Below are 24,595 nucleotides of genomic sequence, written 5' to 3' on the forward strand. Positions count from 1 at the left end.
TTTTCTCATGTATAAAAACCAAGGAGTCTGCTTGTTGCTGGATCTGATTGTCTTGACTCTCTAGTCGATCATACAAGACCCCAAGCTCCGTCTCCAAGGATTCAAGTCTTTTGAGTTGAGCTCCCCCGGTTTCCTTCCCAGTCTTCTCTCCCGCCATCTCCCCAGGTGAATGCTCTGATACCAGTTGTTATGGATTCACTCACAATAACTATCACAAACACAAAAATGAACAAGACTCGAATGATTTCTTGATTAAAAATGAAAAGAACAATCAATTGTTAGCCTTCGAGACGCTAACTATCTCCAGAATGACAATTTAGACAAAAATTCTCATTGCCTCTACTGACCACTCCACTAACTTAAATACCCACAGAAGATCCTCTGAGATCAATTCCTGATTTGCTCTTGGTCCCCACTAGGGTGTGTAGAGTCCTTGTTGTCTGGTGTGGTCCCGACCGTTAGTGGATTTGTCTTATTCCTTCTTCTGCGGTACGTAAATTGTAAAGGTGGGCTCATGACATTATGCTCAAAATACTAACACATATCTTGACATTGTATCCCAAACCAATAAATGATCCGTATTTACTTATGGTAAAGCAAAAAATTTATATGATGCTCAGAAGTACAACACGTCTATGGACATTGTATTCCAAATCAATAAACGTTGTAATATGTATTTTCTTTTCCCTTTTTATGAGATATGAATCACTTACCAAACATGGAAAAATAAAAAAGTACAAAAAGATCCCGAATCGGACATGAATTATTTTGTTATTTATTTCATTTCTGTTTTGTCATCATCAAATCAAATAGAAGTTATTTGGTTCCCATAATATGTACACGATTTGACCAAACTATCATGTTCTTCAATCTGCTTTTACATAATCCCGATCTTTTGTGATACATGACAATTCATCTTTACATTACAAGAAATTTTCACAACAAAAGCGAACATAATGGGACAAATAAATAAATAAATATAAATATAAATGCAAATGCGTACGTATAAAGTATAAACACTCAGCCTCATTACTACAACTACTACTACACCAAACCATCTATGAAAATGCAAGTATTTACCAAGTAACAACTGCCAATTGAAGTGAAAGATGGGCGGGCGGTGATATTAGCGGCCTTGAACAAGGCCGCTAAAGACCTGGCTGTTTCCGGCGAGTGTAGCCTCCCACTCAACCGATGATAAAAGTATTTGTGAAAGTGATATAACAACTTGCTTAATATCTGGTCTCAATATTGGATCCTCCTCCACACATTGTTTTGCCACCATTGCCATCTACATCATTCAAACCATATATTATAATTATATTTAAACAGATCAGTTTCAAACTTTTAATCTTTTTTTTTTTTTTTTTTAAAGGTTTACCTTGAAAACACAATCATGAGGAAATAAATCCAAGAGATTAGGATCTATGTGATCTTTTAACCCTGACATACGCATGGAATCCGGAGAGTTCTTAAGAGCTCCTAACATCTGTAATATTATTTAGAATGATTTATTTAGAACATGAAATACGGGAATAATTTCATTTTTTTTTAAAAAAAAAAAATAATAAGGCTTACAATGGACGCTAATGAACGTCTCTCTGAATTTTTTGTAACAGCTTCGGTTCGTGTAATGGCTTCTTTTCCTGATATTAGTTCAAAAAGAACAACACCAAATGCATATACATCACTCTTTGTTGTAGCCCTTCCATCCCTCAAGTATCTGTCATTCATCATAATATCATTTTATGTTTCAAGTAAGTGTTTATAAACAAAGATTTTTTTTTTTTTTTTTGACTAAATGAACGGTGTGGAAAAATGACCATTTTGCCCTTCTGTTTGTCTAGAAGTAATAAATGATGTATGTTTGGAGTAAGTGTTTATAAAACAAACATTGTTTCGTTTCTTCTTCTTTCTTGACTAAATGAATAGTGTGGAAAATGACCATTTTACCCTTCTGTCTGTATAGAAGTAATAAATGATGTATTTTTGGAGTAAGTGTTTATAAGCAAAGATTGTTTCTTTTCTTTTTTTTTTACTAAATGAACAATGTGGAAAATGACCATTTTACCCTTTTGTCTGTCTAGAAGTAAATAAATGATGTATGTTTTGAGTAAGTGTTTATAAACAAAGATTGTTTCTTTTTTTGGACTAAATGAACAGTATCAAAGATGACCATTTTACCCTTTTGTCGGTCTAGAAGTAATAAATGATGTATGTTTGGAGATAAGTTTTTATAAACAAAGATTGTTTTTTATTTACTAAAAGCACAGTGTAGAAAATGACCATTTTACCCTTCTGTCTATCTAGAAGTAATAAATGATGTATGTATGGAGTAAATGTCTATAAACAAAGATTGTTTGTTTTTTTGACTAAATGACCATTTTACCCTTCTGTCTGTCTAGAAGTAACACTGAATAACACTTGATTGTTTATTTTGGAGAATCATAAACAACCACAACAAAAAAAAAAAAAAAAATAAATAAAATTAAAAATTAAAAAGGAAACAGCATCTTACTCTGGAGCTAAATAACCAAAAGTTCCAACCACTCTTGTAGCAGAAGCTTCTCCATCATTAGTTATTCCAACAAGTTTTGCCAACCCAAAATCCGAAATCTATTCAAACCAAACTTCTTTTTAATCTACTAAATAATATAAAATATATATATATATATATATATATATATATATATATATATATATATATTCTCATTATAAAATTTAAAAAATTACCTTGGCTTTGAAGGCAGAATCCAGTAAAATATTACTTGTTTTAATATCTCTATGAACATAATGAGGCTTAGTGTGTTCATGTATGTATTCCAACCCTCTTGCAGTGTCAAGTGCAATTTGAACTCTCATAATCCAAGATAATGCTGGATGACCTACACTTGTTTATATTAAATAATTTCATGAGTTACTTTTTTAAGAATATTAGTAATTTAGTATTTACGAAATTACCCTTGTTTTGAGGATCATGCAAGTGACTTCCAAGTGAACCCTTTTGAGCATATTCATAAACGAGGAAGAGTTCATCATCACTAGCTGCATAACCAATAAGTTCTACCTTGACAACAACAAAACCACACACACTCAATAGTGTTAGAAAATGGTTTTGACTTTTGACTTTTGATGATGAAATAAACAAGGAAAAGATAAATTGTTTTACCAAATTTGTATGATGAACTTTGCACAAAACTTTCATTTCTGCTATGAACTCTTTAGTTTTTGTTGCAGTCATCTTTTTCACAGCAACTTCTTGTTCACGAAGTAAACCATAGTACACAGATCCATAGGTTCCATGGCCTACAAGGTTTGACTCAGAGAAACCATCTGTACATGATAAGATTTCTTCATATATGAACACAACAGGCTTCTCTACATCAAAGACATCTGTCCCAATTACTGAAATTACAAAACAAGAACACAGAATCACATAAAAAGTTATCACGAACTCAAGAAACTTTTATGAACAAAAGGTGGATCACTGGATTGTAATAAGTGGGAACCTTTTGGAATGTTGGTATGGCGATCGCTTGATGCATCAATGGTTTGTTGTCTCCAGTCATCGGATTTGCAGCAGAGTCTCCCTGATCCACACCAGATGCTTGATCTTCGTAATATGTGGAACTTATGTGATACCCTTTCATCTTCAGGATCGTTTAAATGATTACAAATTGATGATCTCAAACAAACAAAAAGAACAGTTGCTATGATTAGAGCCAAAGCAACACCCAAACTCCCTATGATCCACCAATGTTTTACATCGCTCTTATGATCTGTTCGCTCAACTGCATAAAAGCTACAGTATTAGTCCATCAGTCTGTTTGTTATTAGTCGATTAGTCTGAATGTTTTTTTTACCTGTAACATTGCCAGAAAGAGAAGGTGATGGAGAAGGAGAAGGGGGAGAGGTAGTTTCTACAGGATATGGATCTCCAGGAACTATAAAATCAAATCAAACATCAATGGTTTTATTCCTGCAAACGCAATTAATATGGTGGAAATAGTAAACCAACCTGAATTCAATGGTATGTAATAAAGTGCACCAATGGTGATGTTATCGGGATTATCGATTCCGTTAATGGATTCGATGCTATCCATACTAACACCAAACCTGCTAGCTAACAATTCAATGCTATCTCCTTCCTTCACCACATAACTCATCAAGTAATTCCATAGTCCACTGGAACATCCGCAAAACAGCTGCAACGAAACCACCGCGCCTGTACGCGCCGGCCGGGAGAAATTCGACAGATACGCTAATCCGCCATAGGCGTCAATCACGATATCATGAACAGATCCGCCGGTTTCCCTCACCGTGTAGGTAGTATTCGTCAAGTAGCTATGAACTGGCGAATTAGCACATGAACAGTTCTTCCGAACAAAAACATAGTTACGGCCGTTACCTTCAACCGTAACGTCGTGAGGGAAGACGTCAAACATGCTCATAATCACGTCTAGGGTTTGATTCGGGGACGGTGAGAAAGCTAAGAAGGAAGTGCATAACCGAGATGTCTCTGTGCAGTTTAATGGCGTCGGATATGCAGAACAGAGTGTTTGCAATTGCAAAAGGAAAAGAAACAGTGGGATGAACTTGAGCATCTGGGTATGTTTCTGAAGTGAACAATCCATTGTTGAATGACTCCAAAGATCTATAGTTGATGAATTTGGAGCAACTAACACGTATTAGCTAAAGATTGAGGAAGTTGTAAAGCATTTGGAGATCCTGGAGCATCAGAGATGAAATCAATGGATATATTCGGGATTCTAGGAGTAATCTGTGAGTAATGAGGAGGAAGAAGAAGAAGGGGGAACTCTTTCCGAGTACTCACAGACTATCAACTGATGTAATCGATGGGTCATGTAGCAGTAAAAGTAGAAAGAAAGATGAACATGTACTGAGAGAATCATGTTTAGACACTTATGTTTTGGTGTATAGAATTTAATGTTTTTTTTTTTTTTTTTTTCTATTTTACAATATCTTTTTGTTTATATTTTATTTATTGTATTATTATTTCAAAGGTTTTTCATATTTTTTTGTTTATATAGAAATATTCTGTTAGTTTTTAAAAATATAAAATTAGATAAAAATCATAAGTTAAAAGCTTTAAAATGCTATACGCTTAACCTAAATGTTTTTTTTTGTTATTTAAATTGTAGAGAAAACTAATATATTGTGAATATCATTAATTATCTTGTATGGTTATATGACATGGATTTTGCTTTTAGACTGAAATACTGAAAAGATTATTGTTTTAGAAAAAGTATTGATGCGTAAAGCTAATGTCAATTTTTTCCCAAAATATAAAACCTTAGAAATGGTGTAATGTCGTGGTTCACTCATTATGCTTTTTCAAAAATGGCATGATGTTGTGTCTTTTTAGTAGCATAAAAAGCTTTGAACTTCAAAGATAATATCAAAATGGTGCATTATGTTCGACTTTTTGTATATACAATTGTAATTTATGAAGGCTCTTTTTCAAACAACAAATGAATTTCGAAAAATATTTAGTTGGCATAGTAATCAATACATATATATATATATATATATATATATATATATATATATATATATATATATATATATATATATATATATATATATATATATATATATATATATAGCATCAAGGGTGATAGCTATAAACTATAAAACTACTAATTGGAAAGTTTAAAAGAATATCCTAAAAAGCCTCTAAATAAAAAATTAAAATATATATCGTTTGTCCAAAAAGTTTCAATTGCAACATTATCGTGTGTGGTATTTTAGCTACAAGGTGGTGTAGGGTAGCAACTAGCAACAAAACAATAAGGAATGTAGCTGATATTTAAGGTACGACAAAGATTTCGATTAACTATACATTTAATAATTTTTAACCAATATTTATAGTAAACATTAATTAAGTATTTACTGTATTATTTAAAATAAAAAATTAAAAATGACTTGTACTTCAACGGTATAAAAGTTAGTAGAAATATATCATTCATCGTTCAAATATTGTTAGAAATAAAATATGTTAATTTAAGAACACTCATTGTTTTAAAATCTATAATTTCTCATTCTTTATATAGTTAATTGTTTTTAATAGTTTGCTGTTTAATAATAACGAGCTATTAAACTGTTAAACTTAAAAAACATATATTATCGACGTATATATTTACAATTTAGTATTGAATTAAACAGGAATATTTTGTTGTAGATGAATTTTAACCATACCTTTATATAGAATTTTTGTTGTTTTAATTGGATATAATGGATAATGATTAACACATGGCAGGTAATGGGCCCACCAAGAACAAGAGGGAGCATAAATTCAGATTTGCATGTGTATTGAGTAAAAATAATACAAATATAGGTGGCAACAATGTTTATAATAAATTATATTTGTTTTTGTATAATATTATAATACAACTTTCAACATGATTTCAAGTTTTCAAACTATATTATTTTATCATGATTGACGCCTTATAGTAATACGCCAACGAGGATCATAGACAAATTTGTACATTAGATATCTAAATTAAGAAAATATTTTGAAATGAAATGATAATGAGAGTCAATTATGATGCAAATTTAGTGAAAAATATAAGTTTTCTTTTATAATTATTTAATGTGAGTTTATATTATTATTTATTGTAATTATTTGTTTCGTAAGTTTGCTAAGAGGATGTGAAAAATATAACTTTTTGTTAAAGTATAAATAAACACTTTCGTTATTGATATCATTTTTACATAAATAATAAAGGTAATGTAATCAAAATTCAAAACTAACGTGTATGCGACAATTAATAAACTTGAGTTTGTTATATGAAATGTATATATTAATATACTTAAAATTACATCATTTCAATTTTAAAGGCATGTTTGTCACTTAGATTTGAAAGTTTTTAGTTTTTATGAAAAAAATTATTCCAATGTACGAGCTTCTAATTTTTAACTAAAACAAAAACTTCAAATTTAAAAACTATTTTAATGATCACTTAACAAAATACTTTTTTATAATTTTATAAATTGACTTAATTTTTTTTAAATCAATGGACAATGGTGTGTTTTATATAAGTATTCTTATCTAATTTTAAATATTTTCAATTATTTTTATGGAACACTTGTAAAAACAAAAGCTATAACTTCCAATTACAAATAGTTTTATTCAACGCCTTTAATAATAATTGATATGAAATTGGTTTTTATTAATAAGAATCTAAATAAAACCCAATAAAATTGATTCTAATTTGATTTGACTGTTTAATGTGTTGGTTTGAATTGACTTTTACCCAATCTTTATTCAATTATTTAAATTAAATTCAAAAGATATATTATGATATTTTGAATTGCTTTGTGTTACATGCATTGAATGGAAAAGTCGCTGCCTGATTTTGAGAAGCTTTGTTCCTGTGTTTTGGAAAACGACGGAAACAAACGGCGTTAAAGCGAAAGGTCTGGAAAAAAAGAACAAAGCGCAAGTAGCGAGCCAAACGACAGTGATCATGTGGGACCCACTCTCATATATTTGGCGGCAAATCGGAGTGATCTAGGCCGTTGAATTTTGAAGTCAAAGCGGAAATTGACTACGAAATCAAAGTTACCTGACGTTGTGCAACGGTACAAAAAATATTTTCCCCTTCGTAAACCTCGAATAATTTTTTTTGTACATTTTTAGAGAAAAAATATATTTTTAATTGATTTGTATATTAGAAACCAGATAAAATTACAAAAACGGTCATTGTGGTTGTTAAAATTATACGGTTTTGGTCGAAAAATGTTTAGTGGTCCACCAGCGGTCTAATTTTGGATATCTTGTGCGTATTTGGTCCTTATATTGTTAATTTTAACAGGTTGACTGTTAAGTTCTTTAAATTTAGTATTTTATCCTCAGTGATCATTTCTGCAATTGAGTCTTTTTACCAAACCATATGGACCATTTCTGCATATCTTCTTTTTAAGTATTATATATTAGTTTTTTTTTTAATTTCTTTTTATTGGATTAATTCTTTTTTATTGGATTATTATATATTAATAAATATTATTTTTAATATTAAATATTTAATATATTAATAATATTATTTTATTAGAGTATTGATTTTTTTAATTAAATTTTTTTTTTTTGGATTATTTCTTATTTATTAGATTATTATATATTAATAAATATTATTTTTAATATTAAATATTTATATATGTTAAAGAGTATTACTTTATGGGATTATTAACTTTTTTTAATTATTTTTTGTAATTTCTATTTTATTAATTCTTTTTTGTCGAGTTTTGAGACATATTTTGAACAAAATCATCATTTTCGGACCAAGTGATAGTAATGATGTTGTCCAAAATATATTATCTGTGATATATTCAAATAAAATTAGATGAGGTGGGATTTTGGGTCTTGTTCTTGAAATTTTGTTGGATTAGTTTGTTTTAGTTAAATTCTTTTTTTAAAACTTTTTTTTATTATATTAATTCTTTTTTTTTAATTGTAATATACAAATACATATTATTTTAAATATATAATATTAATATATTAAACAATATTATTTTATTGGAATACTGATATTTATAATTATTTTTTTAATATTTATTTGAATTATTGTACATTAATAAACAAGATATTAAGTAATCTAACAAAATTTTAATGTGTATTTGAAGAAAATAATCAATTTTTTTAGCAAAAATAACCACTTCGTCCGGAATGGTTATTCCAGACGATAACATTTTTTGGACAACACCACCACGATCACTCAGTTCGAAAATTATGGTTTTGTCCACACTATGACTCAAACTTGATCCGAAAAAAAATTAATACAATAGAAATTAAAAAAATAACTATAAGAAGTTAGTAATCTCATAAAGTAATATTCATTAATATATATATATATATATAATATTAAAATTAATATTTATTAATATATAATAATCCAATAAAAAGAATTAATCCAATAAAAAAGAAATTAAAAAGGAATTAATTAAAAGAAATCAATACTTCAATAAAAAATATTATTAATGTATTAAATATTATATATTAAAAATAATATTTATTAATATATAATAATCTAATAAAAAAAAATTTAAAAATTAATTAAAAAAATAAATATATAATACTTCAATAAAGTTAAAAAGATGATATGCAGAAATTGTCTCTATGGTTTGGTAAAAATACTCAATTGTAGAAATGGTCTATGGGGGTGAAATAGTCATTTTAAAAAAGTTAACAGTCAAATTTTTAAAGTTAACATCATAAGGACCAAATCCGTACAAGGTATCCAAAATTGGACTATTGATGCACCACAAAACATATTTAGACCAAAACCGCATAATTGTAACAACCACGGGGACCATTTTACAATTTTGTCTAGAAACTGAAACCGTACTCCTGAAATGAATATAAGGACCTTTTTAAACTTTCTTCATGTTCCCTTATTTGCCATCTAGCTTCTTGCTGGGGCTATTTCGCAGTTAAAAAAATGAATATGGAACGATAGAGTAGATCATAAATTTGATCATGTGTTTAGTTCTTTTTTCATAAAGAACGATAGAGTAAAAAAATGGAAATGGCAAGCCATAGTGTTAAGAACCTACCAAGCAACAAGCAAGCTAGAAAAAAAAAAATCAAAATAACAAAATTACACTCCAAAAATCTTATTTTTGCATTTAACTATCGGATCACAAAAAAAAATTACAATCCAAAAATCTTATTTTTGCATTTAACTATCGGGTCACAAAAAAATTACAATCCAAAAATCTTATTTTTGCATTTAACTATCGGATCACAACACCATTTGTTCCACCTTATGTCATTCTTTTCCTTTAACCGATAAAGAAATAATGTAGAAATTGGACTTCGCTCACCAATAATTCGACTGGTTTGTCTCCTTTATTATGAACTTGACGATTTCTCAATTTTCAAATGAGAAAATGACTTAGGAGGATAACTACCTCTTATTCGTGTTCACAAATTGGCAACTTCTTCTTTTTTGTACATAATAAAACAACTAACTTGTTTTAACTGTTTAAATTACACCAATATTACCGGCTAAAACAGGTAACTCAAAGGAAAAATGACTTAGGAGGGTAACTACCTCTTATCCGTGTTCACATATTGCCAACTTCTTATTTTTTGTACATAAGAAAGCAACTAACTTGTTTTAACTGTGTAATATCCCAAAAATCATGACCAAAAATTTCGTTTTTAATTTAATACTAAAATCATAATTGTCAAACCATTAATTTAATACTCCAACATCGGGCCCTACCCGACATCAGGCCCCGCCTGGCATCGAGCCCCACTCGGTATACAAATCTGTCTCTCTTAGGCCATGCCTGTCTCCGGCCCTGCCCGCTAAACACATATAATCATATAACATGCTAACACATAAAGAAACATACTCTACTGTATCACTGTCCTAAGAAACATACTCTGCTAATAATGAGATACGAAACATCGTCCATACTCAGCTAGTGATTAGATACGGGACCTCGCCCACACTCACCTCTCTACCAGGCACATACAAGTATCACACAGACAACAAGTATAATCTAACATGCAAACATTCCTCGGGCACCCGCCCGACATCAGACCTTGGTCTGGAATAACATACTAGCATACAATGCATAGGGCTAACCCCCGGGTCTTCCTACTCATAGACTACATTGGCTGGCATTGTGGCCTTAGACCCATTCACACATTCAGGAGACTCACATTGCACTGCTGAAGTCTTGGCTGGAACTAGCTGAGTACGGACGAAGTTCCATATCTCATTATTAGCAGAGTATTTTTCTTAGGACAGGGATATAGTAGAGTATGTTTCTTTATGTGTTAGCATGTTATATGATTGTATGTGTTTAGTGGGCGGGGCCCGGAGACACGCGGGGCCTAAGAGAGACAGTTCTGTATACCGAGCGGGGCTCGATGTCAGGCGGGGCCTAATGTCGGGTGAGGCCCAATGCCGGAGTATTAAATTAATGCTTTGACAATTATTGTTTTAGTATTAAATTAAAAACGAAATTTTTGGTCATGATTTTTGGGATGTTACACAGTTAAAACAAGTTAGTTGCTTTCTTATGTACAAAAAATAAGAAGTTGCCAATATGTGAACATGAATAAGAGGTAGTTACCCTCCTAAGTCATTTTCCTTTTGAGTTACCGGTTAAAACAGGTATTAGCTGGTAATATTGGTGTAATTTAAACAGTTAAAACAAGTTAGTTGCTTTATTATGTACAAAAAAGAAGAAGTTGCCAATATGTGAACACGGATAAGAGGTAGTTACCCTCCTAAGTCATTTTCCCTTTTCAAATTACCGAGAAAAAGGTCATGATAATTGCCTATTAAATTAGCTCGTTAGAGATGGTGTTTTGGGTCGATTTCTTGAGCAATATTAGACAGTTATTTATTCATGTATTATAGGAGGATGCAATGTGAAATTATTTAAATTATATATACCCATGTAATCCATTATCAATACAATAGATTACAATATAATTACCAAGTTAAACTCAATATCATAGCCAACTCTAGTCGGCTGCTTCTACCACTTTCGATCGTCGCCAATCCTAATGTAACATCCCAAAAATTTTAGACAAAAATCTCATTTTTAATTCATTACAAAACATCCGGTAATTATGTAAAAACAACCAAAAGTATATCATAGTGGAATAATATCAGAGTACAAATCCCAAAATCACATAATGCGGAAAACATGGGCGAATGCGGTGCATTCAAGTCGGGGCCCTTCCCTTTCGAGCTGGAAATACCTGAAACATAACTAAAAACTTTAAGCACAAAGCTTAGTGAGCTCCCCCAAAATACCACATACCATACATGCATAACAGTCAAACATAATTGGGTCTATTTCACCCCATTCGATATCTTTCAACCGATACTGGATCTATTTCACCCCCTTCGATATCTTTCAACCGATATTGGGTCTATTTCACCCCCTTCGGTATCTTTCAACCGGTACTAGATCTATTTCACCCCCTTCGGTATCTTTCAACTGGTACTAGGTCTGTTTCACCCCTACAAATAAGTATACAATCATATCAACGAAATTCATGAAGACAACAGGCATAAACAGACATAACTTGAAATTGTCACAAAGACAACTATCATCCTACTAGCATAATCTAGTGGGTCGACATTGGTGCCTTCGACCCACAATACAGTGGAGGAAACTCACCTCAGACTGAAGATACAAATCAAACTCAGGCTGCCGAATCGTGAAGTCCTCTCACTAACTCACAAATAAAAGAATCATAATTAGCAATTAGGTCAATAACCCTACTCGAGAGTCTAAATCCTGAACCCCGACTTCAAGGGTAAAAAGGTTGTTTAATCCTTGCCTTATTGGGCCTAACACACCAACGCCCAAATCCAAACTAGCCCAAGGCCCAAAAGATATTCCATGCCCACTATGGGCCCAAGTCCAAAAAGGCCCAAAAACTTCTCTGTTGAGTACGCTAAGCGTACCATCAGTATGTCCGGTGTACTCAAGAGCTTTGTAATGTCGGGACCCTAAGTCCATAGACGCAACGTACACCCATATACGCCCAGCATACGCCCCAGTTGGCCAAATCTTGCTTTTAAGGTCTTAACCAGTTAAGTCCTAACGTTTAACTTCAAATCTAGCCTCCTAATGACGTCCTAAACAATAAAGTTGGCAACTTTATTCCCTTGCATGCCTTAATGGGACTCAAGTCATAGATTTAGCATTCTACTTCCATTAAATGTTCACAAAATCATGCACGGTTGATCTAAAACCATCAAGATACAAGCTTTATGGATCACAGACCTCAAAACAAAAAAAGGGAGGTCTCATAACATCAAGAGTAGCATTTACTCACAAGTGTTCATCCATGGGACCAAAATATGCTAACTTCTTCCCCAAACTTGTATCTAGGAATAGGATGAACAAGTTTCAGACTTTATACCTCCAATAAGTTGAAATGGGTAAGAAATCTCTAGATCTACAAGCTCCTTCTTGTCCAAGGCTTTTCTACAAGTCTTATTCCTCTTCTATATGCACCACACAGTCAAGTTCTTGGGAAATGAATTAGGGTTTTGAGGTTAGCTCAAAAAGGAAATGGAAGCTGATAAGGTGAAGGTTTGGGGGGCTTAATGTATTTTAATAGGGTGAAAATCCTAAAATTTATGGTTTTCCCCTGACTCACGTACGTCCGCGTACGCAAGATTACGCCTATCGTACCACGGGAACACCCTGCCTCATGCATGCATTGGAGTACGCCTGTCGTACCATATGTATTCCCAACGTACTTGGGTGCAAGTCAAAAAAATAAATGAGATGGTTTTGCTTATAGTTTACCAGACAAATTGGGCGTTACAATTTCCCCCCACTTGAATCAAACTTCGTCCTCGAAGTCCGATGCCACAAACAATGTTGGGTAATGATCCCTCATCTCTTCCTCGAGCTCTCATGTTCACTCAGAACCCTTTCGGTCCTACCACTTCACCTTCACCAATCCCACAACCTTGTTCCTCAAGGTTTTTGTCTTCCGGTCAAGGATCTCCATCGGTCTCTTAATGTAATTAAGGCAGTCATCCACCTGAATATCCTCTAATGGAACCACTGCATAATCATCAATCAAACACTTCCGCAGTTGAGAGACATGAAAAGTGATTTGAATCTGACTAAGCTCCTCCGGAAGATTCGAACGATACACCACCCTGTCCACCCGAGCTAAAACCCTAAAAGGACCAATTTACTTGGGGTCCAGCTTACCCCACTTCCTGAATAAGATGACACCTTTAGGAGAACCGTGTCCCTAACTTGGAACTCCAAGTCTGGCCGACATCTATCATCGTAACTCTTCTACTGGATCTAAGTTGTCTAAAGTCTGCTGTGAACCTATTGAATCATCTCCGTCATCTTGAGTACCACCTCAGTACTCCCCATGATCCGATGACCGACCTCTCCCCAACAAATCGGGGTCCTACACTTCCTCCCATAGAGCATATCAAAAGGAGGTCGATCAATATTGGCATGATAACTGTTGTTATATGAAAAATCCACCAAAGGAAGATATGTATCCCAACTACCGCCAAAATACAGAATGCATGCCCGCAACATATCCTCCAAAGTCTGGATAGTTCGCTCATTCTGACCATTAGTCTGGGGGTGGAAATTCGTGCTAAAATGCAGACGAGTACCCAACTCCTCATGGAAACTCTTCCAAAACCTGGAAGTAAACCAAACATTCCTATCAGAGACCATGGAAACCGACACCTCATGACATGCCTCCATCTCCCGAATGAACCTCTTTTGATAAGATCGATAGCAGAGTGAAGTTTGAGTTGTAAGTGGATGTTTGAGTAGTAGTAGCATCATTCGAAGTAGAAATTTGTATTAAGAGAAAATTTTTTAGTTATTTGACACAAATCCTTAATATTTTAACCAAAATAATTATTTAAGACTAGGAACCAAAATACAATTCACAATCAAGAAGAGGGATGTTGTAGTCTTATTGTGAATTTATAAAGGTACGCAAGACAATTTACCAATTTCAATCTAACATGCAATTCCTAGATCTTTTGAGATTCATTAAATCTTATCAATGGCATGTTTAATCTAAGATTATGCTCATCTATTTGTAGGATATCGATGATCACACACAAGATGTGAATAACCATGCAAACACGCTGGACAACCTCGATGTCATTTATCATCTCAAATTAATGTGTCGATAAACCATATACACTCCATTAACAATGATAATTTCTATTTGTGCGATCATGTCAACTTTATAGTCCCAAATTAGTGTGCCGATTAACGACACATGCTTCACTAACGACTAATAAAGATTGATGTGTGTTTTCATGGATTAGCATACTTTTCACATGTTTCCTAAAGTAACTAGCGCGAGATTTTAAAAGAAGGTTCTAATACTTTTATAGATTATATTTTTAATCTGATTATGTCATATCAAACCCGTTCAGCTAACGACCCTCCACCACACAGGAGAGCGGTGGATGAAAATGACACAAATTCAACGGTCATTTTATAGGTCATTTCTTTATACCCTATTTATAGCATGGATTTGTGAATGAGGCTTACTAGTGATTCAGCTGACTTTACCGTATACATACGGTCATTTTATATGGTGTATTTTAAAACTTTTCAAAATACAAGGTTGAAATATTAGCTATATGAATTAAACTTTTAATTAAATTAATTTAAATCATTTAGGAATTAAAGAATTATTTTCTATTAAACAATTAATAAAATAATTCAAATATAATCCTAATAAAAAACCCTACTAATTTTCGAAAATTAGGGTTTCACATTTATTAGTTTTTAATTATTCAAATTTTAAGTCATTTAAAATAATAATTAAGGGGTGGAGGCTAGGGTTTCAAGAAACCCTATCCAGGTCAAAAATTTCAAATGGATAGGGTTTATTTTCGATAAACCCTAACTATTTATCCATTCAATTTTATGCACGATCAATAGAAACAATGGCTCTGATACCACTGAAAGGTTTTATGGGCTATTAATTTTACAGATGAAGCGAAAACATTAACCCTTAAGTTCACTTGTGTCACACCCCCAAACCTGAACGGCAAAAACGTTCAGGGACAAACGACGTCATGTGTAGTAGTATCATAATAATTGAATAGTGAAGAAAGAAAACGCAATCATCATATGCGTAATTGAAAAAGTTACATCATTGTATACGTTACATGTTTCAAAATGTCAATTACAATATGATGTCAAAAGATTTATTTAATGCCTTAGCGTCAAATCTTCAAAAGTTGTGAATAACATGTTTTACTGGTTTCCTGAGAATACAAGTTATTTGAGAAAAAGTGTCAACATTTAAGTTGGTGAGTTCATAAGCATTTCTATGAATAAAAGTATGTCATTCATTGAGATGAAATCACCTTTATTTCCAGAAAATCCGATATTTTCTATAAAATGATTTGTAATTTGTTTGATTATAAAATGAGAGTGTTTATCCCAGAAAATCTTATATTTTACATAAAGCTGAATTGTAGTCTTATACATTCCAAGACTGAAAAGTGCAAGTATATATGTCATACTTAGTTTAATAGCTATGAGATAAAAGAAAAGAACTTACAACAAAACTTGTAGTCTAACTTGGAAGAGTTCTCTAGATTGTAAAGCTTAAGTTATTTGAGAGAGAATGAGGGTGAATTCGATTTACAGGAAGTGAAAAATGAAGAAATGATCTTTTATATATCTTATATATGAGGGAAACTTATGAGAAGGTGATGTGATATGTTTGTTGGTAACTGAATCAAGTTACATTGGGAAGCTGAATTAGGATAAGATATGAAGATATTTAAGGAGTTTACTGCCTAATTGAAGGTGTTTGCTGCCAAAATGACCGAAATCAGCCCACCAAAATAGAGTTTCCGGCCAACATGGAAGGTATTTCGGTCCACCATGACCGAAAATCACCTTGTTTACTCTTCAAGATATAGATTTCGGCCTTAATCGGCTTTAGGAAATGAGTTTTTGGTCCTATACTTCCAAATGGAAGTGATTTCGGTCAACGTTTCTAGAATAGGGGTGTTTTACATGCTTTTGATTTAATTCTTTAACTTGCATTAACTTATAACAATTAAATCTAACATGGTTGTTCACATATGTACTTATATATAATCCATATAAGCATAGTTTTCCAAATGTAAGTATGTATAACTTCGAATGGGTATGGTTTTCAAAATATGTTCATACAATAACTTATACAAACACGCCCTTATGGCATTCCAAATTCTTATTGTATAAATATTATGATGAGAATTTGCTTGTACATAGATGTAGCTTAGACTTTTATTGGCTTGAAATCATGGGTCATTACATTATCCCCCCGTTAGAGGGAATTTCATCTCGAAATTATTCCTATAGTGAGTACATCATGGACTAGGGAAAAGATGTGGGTACTTTCGTTGCATCTGGTCTTCTCGTTCCCAAGTAAATTCGAGCCCTCGCTTAGCATTCCAGCGGACCTTCACTATCAGTATACAACTTTGTTTTGTTCGTTTGACTTCCCTATCCATGATTTCTACTGGTTTTTCCACGAAATGTAGACTCTTGTTTATCTCGATGTCCTCGAGTGGGATCACAAGACACTCGTCAGATAAGCATTTCTTTAAATTAGATACGTGGAAGATAAGGTGCACGCTACTAAGTTCTTATGGTAGTTGGAGTTTATAAGCTATCGGACCAATCCTTGCGAGGATTTCAAATGGTCTAATGTACCTTGGATTTAATTTTCCACACTTTCCGAAGCATATCATACCCTTCTAGGGTGAGACCTTTAACAAAACATGGTCACCAACCTAAAATTCCAAGGGTTTTCGTCTCTTGTCTGCATAGCTCTTTTGTCTGTCTCGAGAGGCTTTTAGTCGTTCGCGGATTTGAACAATATTCTCGATTGTTCCTCTGATGATCTCCGGACCAGTGAGAGTGCTATCAGGAACTTTTCTTTTAGCTAGTTGTGTATCCCTCTCTTCCACCCAGCACAAAGGTGATCTGCACTTGCAGCCACAGAGGGCTTCAAATGGAGCAGCCTTGATGCTAGTGTGATAACTGTTGTTATATGAGAACTCGACTAGTGGGAAATGAGTACCCCATGCCTTACCAAAGTCGATTACACAGGCTCTCAACATGTCTTCTAATGTTTGTATTGTTCTCTCACTCTGTCCGTCTGTTTGTGGGTGGTAGGCTGTACTCATGTCCAACCTAGTTCCTAGGGATTTTTGAAGTGACTACCAGAACTGAGAAGTGAATCGAATATCTCTATCTGAGATGATAGATATTGGTAAACCGTGCAGTCGTACATTCTCTCTAATGTATGTTCTGGTCAATTTCTCCATCTTGTCTGTTTCTTTGATTGGTAGGAAGTGTACTGACTTAGTTAACCGGTCGACGATTACCCATATTGTATCGAGACCACCCATTGTCTTGGGTAAATTGATTATGAAATCCATCGTAATCCACTCCTACTTCCACTCAAGTATCTTTTGTTGTTGTAGTAACCTTGAGGGCTTTTGGTATTCTACATTTACCCCGGCACAAATCAGACACTTGCCCACGTAGGTAGCAATTTCTGCTTTCATGTTCGGCCACCAATACAATTTCTTAAGGTCTAGATACATCTTTTCTGAATCTGGATGAACAGAGTATCGTGTCTTGTGTGCTTCGTTCATGACAACTTCTCTGAATCCACCAAATTTCAGTGTCCAGATCTGATTTATGAGATAACAAACTCCGTCACCCTTTATTTCTAAGTTTTTATCCATTCCTCTTAGGGCTTCACTTGTCATGTTCTCTAGTTTCAGGGCCTCGATCTGAGCTTCTTTGATCTGTGCCGACAGGTGGGAATGGATAGTCATGGTTAAAGCTTTTATCCTCCATCCTGAGTACTCCTTTCGACTAAGGGCATCTGCTACTACATTGGCCTTGCCAGGGTGATAATGAATTTCGCATTCGTAGTCATTGAGTAGTTCTACCCATCGTTGTTGTCTTATATTAAGCTCTTTCGTTGAATATATGCTGAAGACTTTTATGGTCTGTGAAGATAGTGCACTTTATACCATAAAATAATGCCTCCAAATCTTCAGAGCAAAAACTACTACTCCCAGCTCCAGGTCATGAGTAGTGTAGTTGACCTCGTGTGTTTTTAGTTGTCGTGAGGTATAGGCAATAACTTTTCCTCGCTACATCAACACACAACCCAACCCTTGATTGGATGCATCGCAGTATACTATGAAATCGTCTGTCCCTTCTGGGAGAGACAAGATAGGTGCACTTCACAAGGCTTGCTTCAGAGTTTGGAATGCAGTGTCTAGTTTCTCTCCCCAGCTGAAAGTTACACACTTCCGAGTTAGGGTAGTAAGTGGTTTAGCGATCCTTGAGAAGTTATGTATGAATCTGCAGTAATAGCCAGCAAGGCCTAAGAATTAGCGGATTTCTGTTGGCGTTTTTGGTGCTGACCAGTTCTTGATTGCCTTAATTTTGGAGGGGTCCACATGAATTCCCTCTTCACTGACCACGTGACCTAGGAAATCTACTTTCCGAATAAAAAATTCACATTTTGATAATTTCACGTAAAGCTTTTCCGCTCGTAATGTTTCCAAGACCTAACGAAGGTGCTGACTATGTTCCTCCTTACTTCATGAGTATATGGGTATATCATCTATGAATACGATCACAAAGTTTTCTAGGAAAGAACGGCATATCCTGTTCATTAAGTCCATGAACATTGCGGGTGCATTGGTTAGTCCGAAGGGCATCACTACAAATTCATAGTGACCATAACGCATTCGAAATGCCTTTTTGGGAACATCGCTTTCCTGTACTCGTAATTATTGATATCCGGATCTCAGGTCGATCTTTGAAAAGTAGTTTGCTCCTTGGAGTTGATCAAACAAGTCGTCTATTCTTGGTAGGTGGGGTATCTATTTTTAATGGTAAGTTTGTTCAGCTCGCGGTAGTCGATGCACATTCGGAATGATCCATCCTTCTTATTTACGAATAGTACTGGTGCTCCCCAGGGTGAGAAGCTCGGTCTGATGAATCCTTTGTTGAGTAGTCCGTTTAGTTGGTTGGATAACTCCTGTGTCTTTGTCGGGGCTAGGTGATATCGTGATTTGGCTGGTAGGGTAGCTCCAGGAATAAGGCCGATTCAAAATTCGACCTGTCGCGTCGGTGGTACCCCTGAAGATCTTTAGGAAATACGTCAGGAAAATTACATACTTCAGGAATGCTCTTGAGGTCTTTCACTTCTTCCTTTTCATTCACAACATGTGCCAAGAATACGTGGTATTCCTTGCATAGGTATTTCCGATCTTTGACGCAAGAAATGATGCGAAGGTTCGTACTGGGCTTATTGCCATAAATGAAGAGGGCGTCGCTAGTTGGCAGATTAAGGTGAACGACCTTCACGTAGCACAGAATATCAACACCATGGGGACATAGCCAATCCATGCCGATGATGACATCGAAACTTTTTATTGAGACTGGCATGAGGTTGATTTGAAAAGAATGATTGTTTAGTGTGAGGGTACAGTCTATGTATATGTCGTTAGTGTTTTATGTCTTTCCATTTTCCATTTTGACGGTGAATGTTTCGTTTAATGATTTTGGTGTTTGATTGAGTAAATGTTTAAACTTGTGGCCCACAAAACTCCTCTCCGCTCCACTATCAAACAGCATGCATGCATAAGAGTCATTGAGGAGAAACGTACCTGTGACTACAGTTGGATCTGCAATTGCTTCCTTCTGTCCCATTTTCTGTACTCTTTCTAATCCCCCATCATTCATTGTTTTCGGGCAATCCCTCTTTATGTGCTCTGTTTCTCCGCATCTGTAGCAAGTGCGGCTCATTCCTATATTCACGGTTGGGGCAGTTTGTTGAGCTGGCTCTTTGCAGAAATGGAATGTGTGTCCTTTCTTGTTGCACTTCGTGCAATACATTTCCCGACATGCACCGACATGGTGGTAGTTACACTTATTGCATTTCGGTAGATTCCCAGCATATTGTTTAGCGGGTGTTGGGGCTGTTGGGACAATGATGGCATGAGTTGCCACCACTTGTTGTATTTTGGAGGTTTCCTTTATTGTTTTGTTCTTTCTCTTGTTCCAAGGTCTTTTTCTATTACCAGTTTCTTTCGGTTGTTCTGGGGCGGATGTTATCATTCCCTGACGGACTCCATGATTAATGAGTCGTTGTGCCAAGCGTTTTGCGCTGTCGAAAGTAGTAGGGTTGGATTCTATCACATGCCCTTGGATCTGGGATGAAAATCCCCATATGTATCTTTGCACCTTCTTCGCTTCCAGGGTGACCATCCCGGGACACAATACGGAGAGATCATTGAATTTGGCCGTGTAAGTACCGAGTTCAGATCCAATCATTTTGAGGTTCAACAACTCATGTTCCATTTTTTCCACTTCGCCCCTTGGGCAATACTCCTCTAACATTAAGATCTTTAGGCCTTCCCAACTCATGGAATTTGCCGCTGGGAGGGTTAATGCTTTGACATGGCTCTTCCACCAAGTAAGAGCTCTGTTAGAGAAAGTGCAAGCTGCATATTTTAACTTTACTTGTTTCCAGACACGCATATATTTCGAAGACTGATTCGGTCTTCTCGAACCATTGCATTAGTGCGATTATGCCTCCACTTCCGTTGAAGGTTTTAGGTTTCCCGTTGGTGAAGTCTTTGTATGAATACTCCCCGGGGTGTCCATGAGTTTCTCCATGGTTCGAGTGGTCAGTACCATTTCCCACTCCATTAGCACCGATTGCGTTTATTTGTGTTATGGCGGCTGCTACAACAGTAGTTACCGTAGCTTGGAACATAGCGGGGTCATATTGTGGAGGTGGTGGCGATGATGGAGTATTGTTGAAACGTCTGGGATTCTTTCTTAGTGGCATCTTTCTGCCACAGAGTTAAAAAGTGAAAAGACGATATGTCTTCAATAATAATTGTAAGTCAGGTGCTAATGAACTAATTTTATTAGTTTCTACATGCATTATGTTCCAACTCATAATATGTTTTGTATTCAACTCATAATAGAAATTTATGTAAAAATAAACTTATGAATTTCGATAGTAATACCCTTAATGAAATTTTGTGATTTGATCCTTATTAGATTTTTCTGAAATAAATAATCATAGATTACCATGAGTAAATGAATTGTAATAACGAAGTCATGAGATGGGTGTTAACTCCCAATGAAGTGAAATGCTTGTCAATTTCTTTGATATATTTGACACATAATGTATCGGAAAATTTGACCTTGATATCGGCCTATAATACATCAGATTTTAAAGGAAAATCTTGACAGCATTACGATACCCTGAATGGTATAAACGCCTTATCACAAGGTTGAGTTTATATGTAGATAAGAGTAGTATTTAACACATATCCGTAGTCCTAGTCTATATAAAAAATGTGAGTAGTGTAAACACTACTTGTGGCGAGTGCTACTCTGAGTACTGAACTCTCTGCCACTTCATGTTCTGCTTCCCTCAAATGTCGCTCCAACGTATCTAATTTCTACACAGGCAGCAATCATTTCATCTTGAAGAGCTTCGGTGTGGTTCCTGGTCTGATCATGGTCTTCGTCCAAACGACGAAGACAGACATCCCTAATCTCAGCTGTAGCACCAACCTCCATGATTTGGTTGGCGGATGCCCTTGTTTGTCCACCCTGGTTAGCGATGCGGCGAATTATGACCGGGAGAGCCATGTCTGCTGAACCTCCTTTGGAGAGGTTATAGAAGCCTCTTTCCATCCCGTAAGTAGGGCGTTGACCTTGTTCTTGGATCCTTCTTTGTAAGTCTACGGCCCATCTTGGCGTCGGGCCATGGAAGTTCTGTCTAGCTATGGGGTACCAGACAACTTGCGGTGGATTGTAAACCTCTAGATCTGAGTCGGTGCCTTCCGAATCCTCTTCATCTTCATCTTCCATTGGCTATTCTTCGGAATACTCTTCTGGATCTTCCACGATCCAACCTTCGTTTCCTTGATTAGGAAGGTAGGGATCTCCAGGTAAGTGGAATCCTGCCATAAAGTCTATTCGAGAAATAGGGGTAAGAGGTACATCAAGAATTTGAGTATGTGGTTTAATGTATTATAAAAATACTCATATAGTATTCTAATTTTAGGGGTTCTTTGTATGGTTTGTTGGTAAGTTTAGAATCGTTTTTCACTACGACTATTCCTCGGCATACATTAGTCATATTCTGGATAAATATAGTTGATCAAGCTATATTCATCTCAAATCTAATTATATACCTCGAGACCTACTCATAGTGTTTAACTTATCTTAATACTTATCGTTGTGCTATTGTTATGATACCCAACCAGTAAATATACTTGTACTTATACTTTTATAAAATATCCTAATATTTTAAAGTATAATTGTACGAAAATGTTTTGTCAGAGAGTTTTTTTTGTCCTATTGTATTTATAGTTTGTATATCTTATGTGGTTCGACATACTTAGTTCATTATAAACAATGCTCTGATACCAATCTGTCACACCCCTAAACATGAACGGTGGAAACGTTTGGGGGCGGAGGACGTCATGTGCGGTATCATAACAGTTGAATAGTAAAGAAAGCAAACACATCCATCATATACGTAATTGAAAAAGTTACATCATTGTATACGTTACATGTTTCAAAATGCCAATTACAATATGATGTCAAAATATTTATTTAACGCCTTAGCGTCAAATCTTCAAAAGCTGTTGATAACCTGTTTTACTAGTTTCCAGAGAATATAAGTTATTTGAGAAAAAGTGTCAACATTTAAGTTGGTGAGTTCATAAGCATTTCTATGAATAAAAATATGCCATTCATTGAGATGAAATCACCTTTATTTCCAGAAAATCCGATATTTTCTATAAAATGAGTTTTAATTCGTTTGATTATAAAATGAGAGTGTTTATCCCATAAAATCTTATATTTTCCATAAAGTTGAATTGTAGTCTTATACATTCCAAGACCGAAAAGTGCAAGTATATATGTCATACTTAGTTTAATAGCATGTAGTTTTATTCATAAATAAAACTGTTTGAAGAGATATGTATTTACGTAAATAAGCGTACTATCAATTTCACATAAAAATAACGTTTTGCCGTTTATCATGTGAGTTTTCATAACCTTGCTGAAAATGAATTACCTGACTCGACATTCTTTAGGCGTCGAAAAGATATGACATTTGTCACCCATAACCTGCCGATCGTGTTGTAGCTAAAAGCCAGGGTGCGAGATTATCAGTCCCGTATAGATCTATACACAAGTATCACGCTCTCTGGGAGGAGACTCTGGTTATAAAACAAGACTTCCATGGATACCTTTGGTAGGTACGATGAAGACGGATGACTCACAAATTTCCAACGAGATACGTGTTTTTGTATTGAAAATATTCGTGTATGAAACTGCTACTCCTTTTGTTATTTTATAATATATAAAAATAATCGTACTTTTATATAATCGTTTCCTTGCCCCAAAAGGGTAAAATAATGTGATTGTTTCCCAAACTATACCTATTATAGTTTAAAATGTATTGTTTCATTGAATATGATAACCGTTTCGTTTTAACGTATTTTGCATGTAACCGATTGCAAATTTGGTAATAACGTTATGTCGCATGTTTGATATTTTTACGTAAAAGATACTTAAACGTAGTCTAACTTGGACGAGTTCTCTGGATCGTAAAGCTTAAGTTATTTGAGAGAGAATGAGGGTGAATTCGATTTACAGGAAGTGACAAATGAAGAAATGATCTATTATGTATCTTACATATGAAGGAAACTTATGAGGAGGTGATGTGATATGTTCATTGGTAACTGAATCAAATTACATTGTGAAGCTGAATTAGGATAAGATATGAAGATATTTAAGGAGTTTACTGCCTAATTGAAGGTGTTTGATGCCAACATGACCGAAATCAACCCACCAAAAGAGAGTTTTCAGCCAACATGGAAGGGATTTCGGTCCACCATGACCGAAATCACCTTGTTTACTCTTCAAGATATAGATTTCGGCCTTAATCAGCTTTAGGAAATGAGTTTTCGGTCCTATACTTCCAAATGGAAGTGATTTC

At 34.5% G+C, this 24,595-nt stretch overlaps 1 protein-coding gene across 1 annotated transcript; it reads right to left on the bottom strand.

Moving 5' to 3' along the window:
* Positions 1-844: 844 nt before the first annotated feature.
* LYK3 (protein kinase family protein / peptidoglycan-binding LysM domain-containing protein) lies at positions 845-4,901 on the bottom strand. Its single transcript, XM_079040476.1, has 10 exons — positions 4,019-4,901; positions 3,864-3,944; positions 3,510-3,791; positions 3,170-3,405; positions 2,962-3,067; positions 2,734-2,885; positions 2,519-2,616; positions 1,579-1,723; positions 1,382-1,489; positions 845-1,291 (listed from the first exon to the last, which is right to left on the bottom strand). Exons 1-10 carry the CDS (start codon positions 4,632-4,634, stop codon positions 1,127-1,129), a joined length of 1,989 nt encoding a protein of 662 aa, XP_078896602.1. The 5' UTR covers positions 4,635-4,901; the 3' UTR covers positions 845-1,126.
* Positions 4,902-24,595: the final 19,694 nt, after the last annotated feature.

The sequence above is a fragment of the Lactuca serriola genome, chromosome 4 (genome assembly GCF_051521515.1).
Source record: "Lactuca serriola cultivar US96UC23 chromosome 4, Lser_US96UC23_V15, whole genome shotgun sequence".
Classification (NCBI taxonomy): domain Eukaryota; kingdom Viridiplantae; phylum Streptophyta; class Magnoliopsida; order Asterales; family Asteraceae; genus Lactuca; species Lactuca serriola.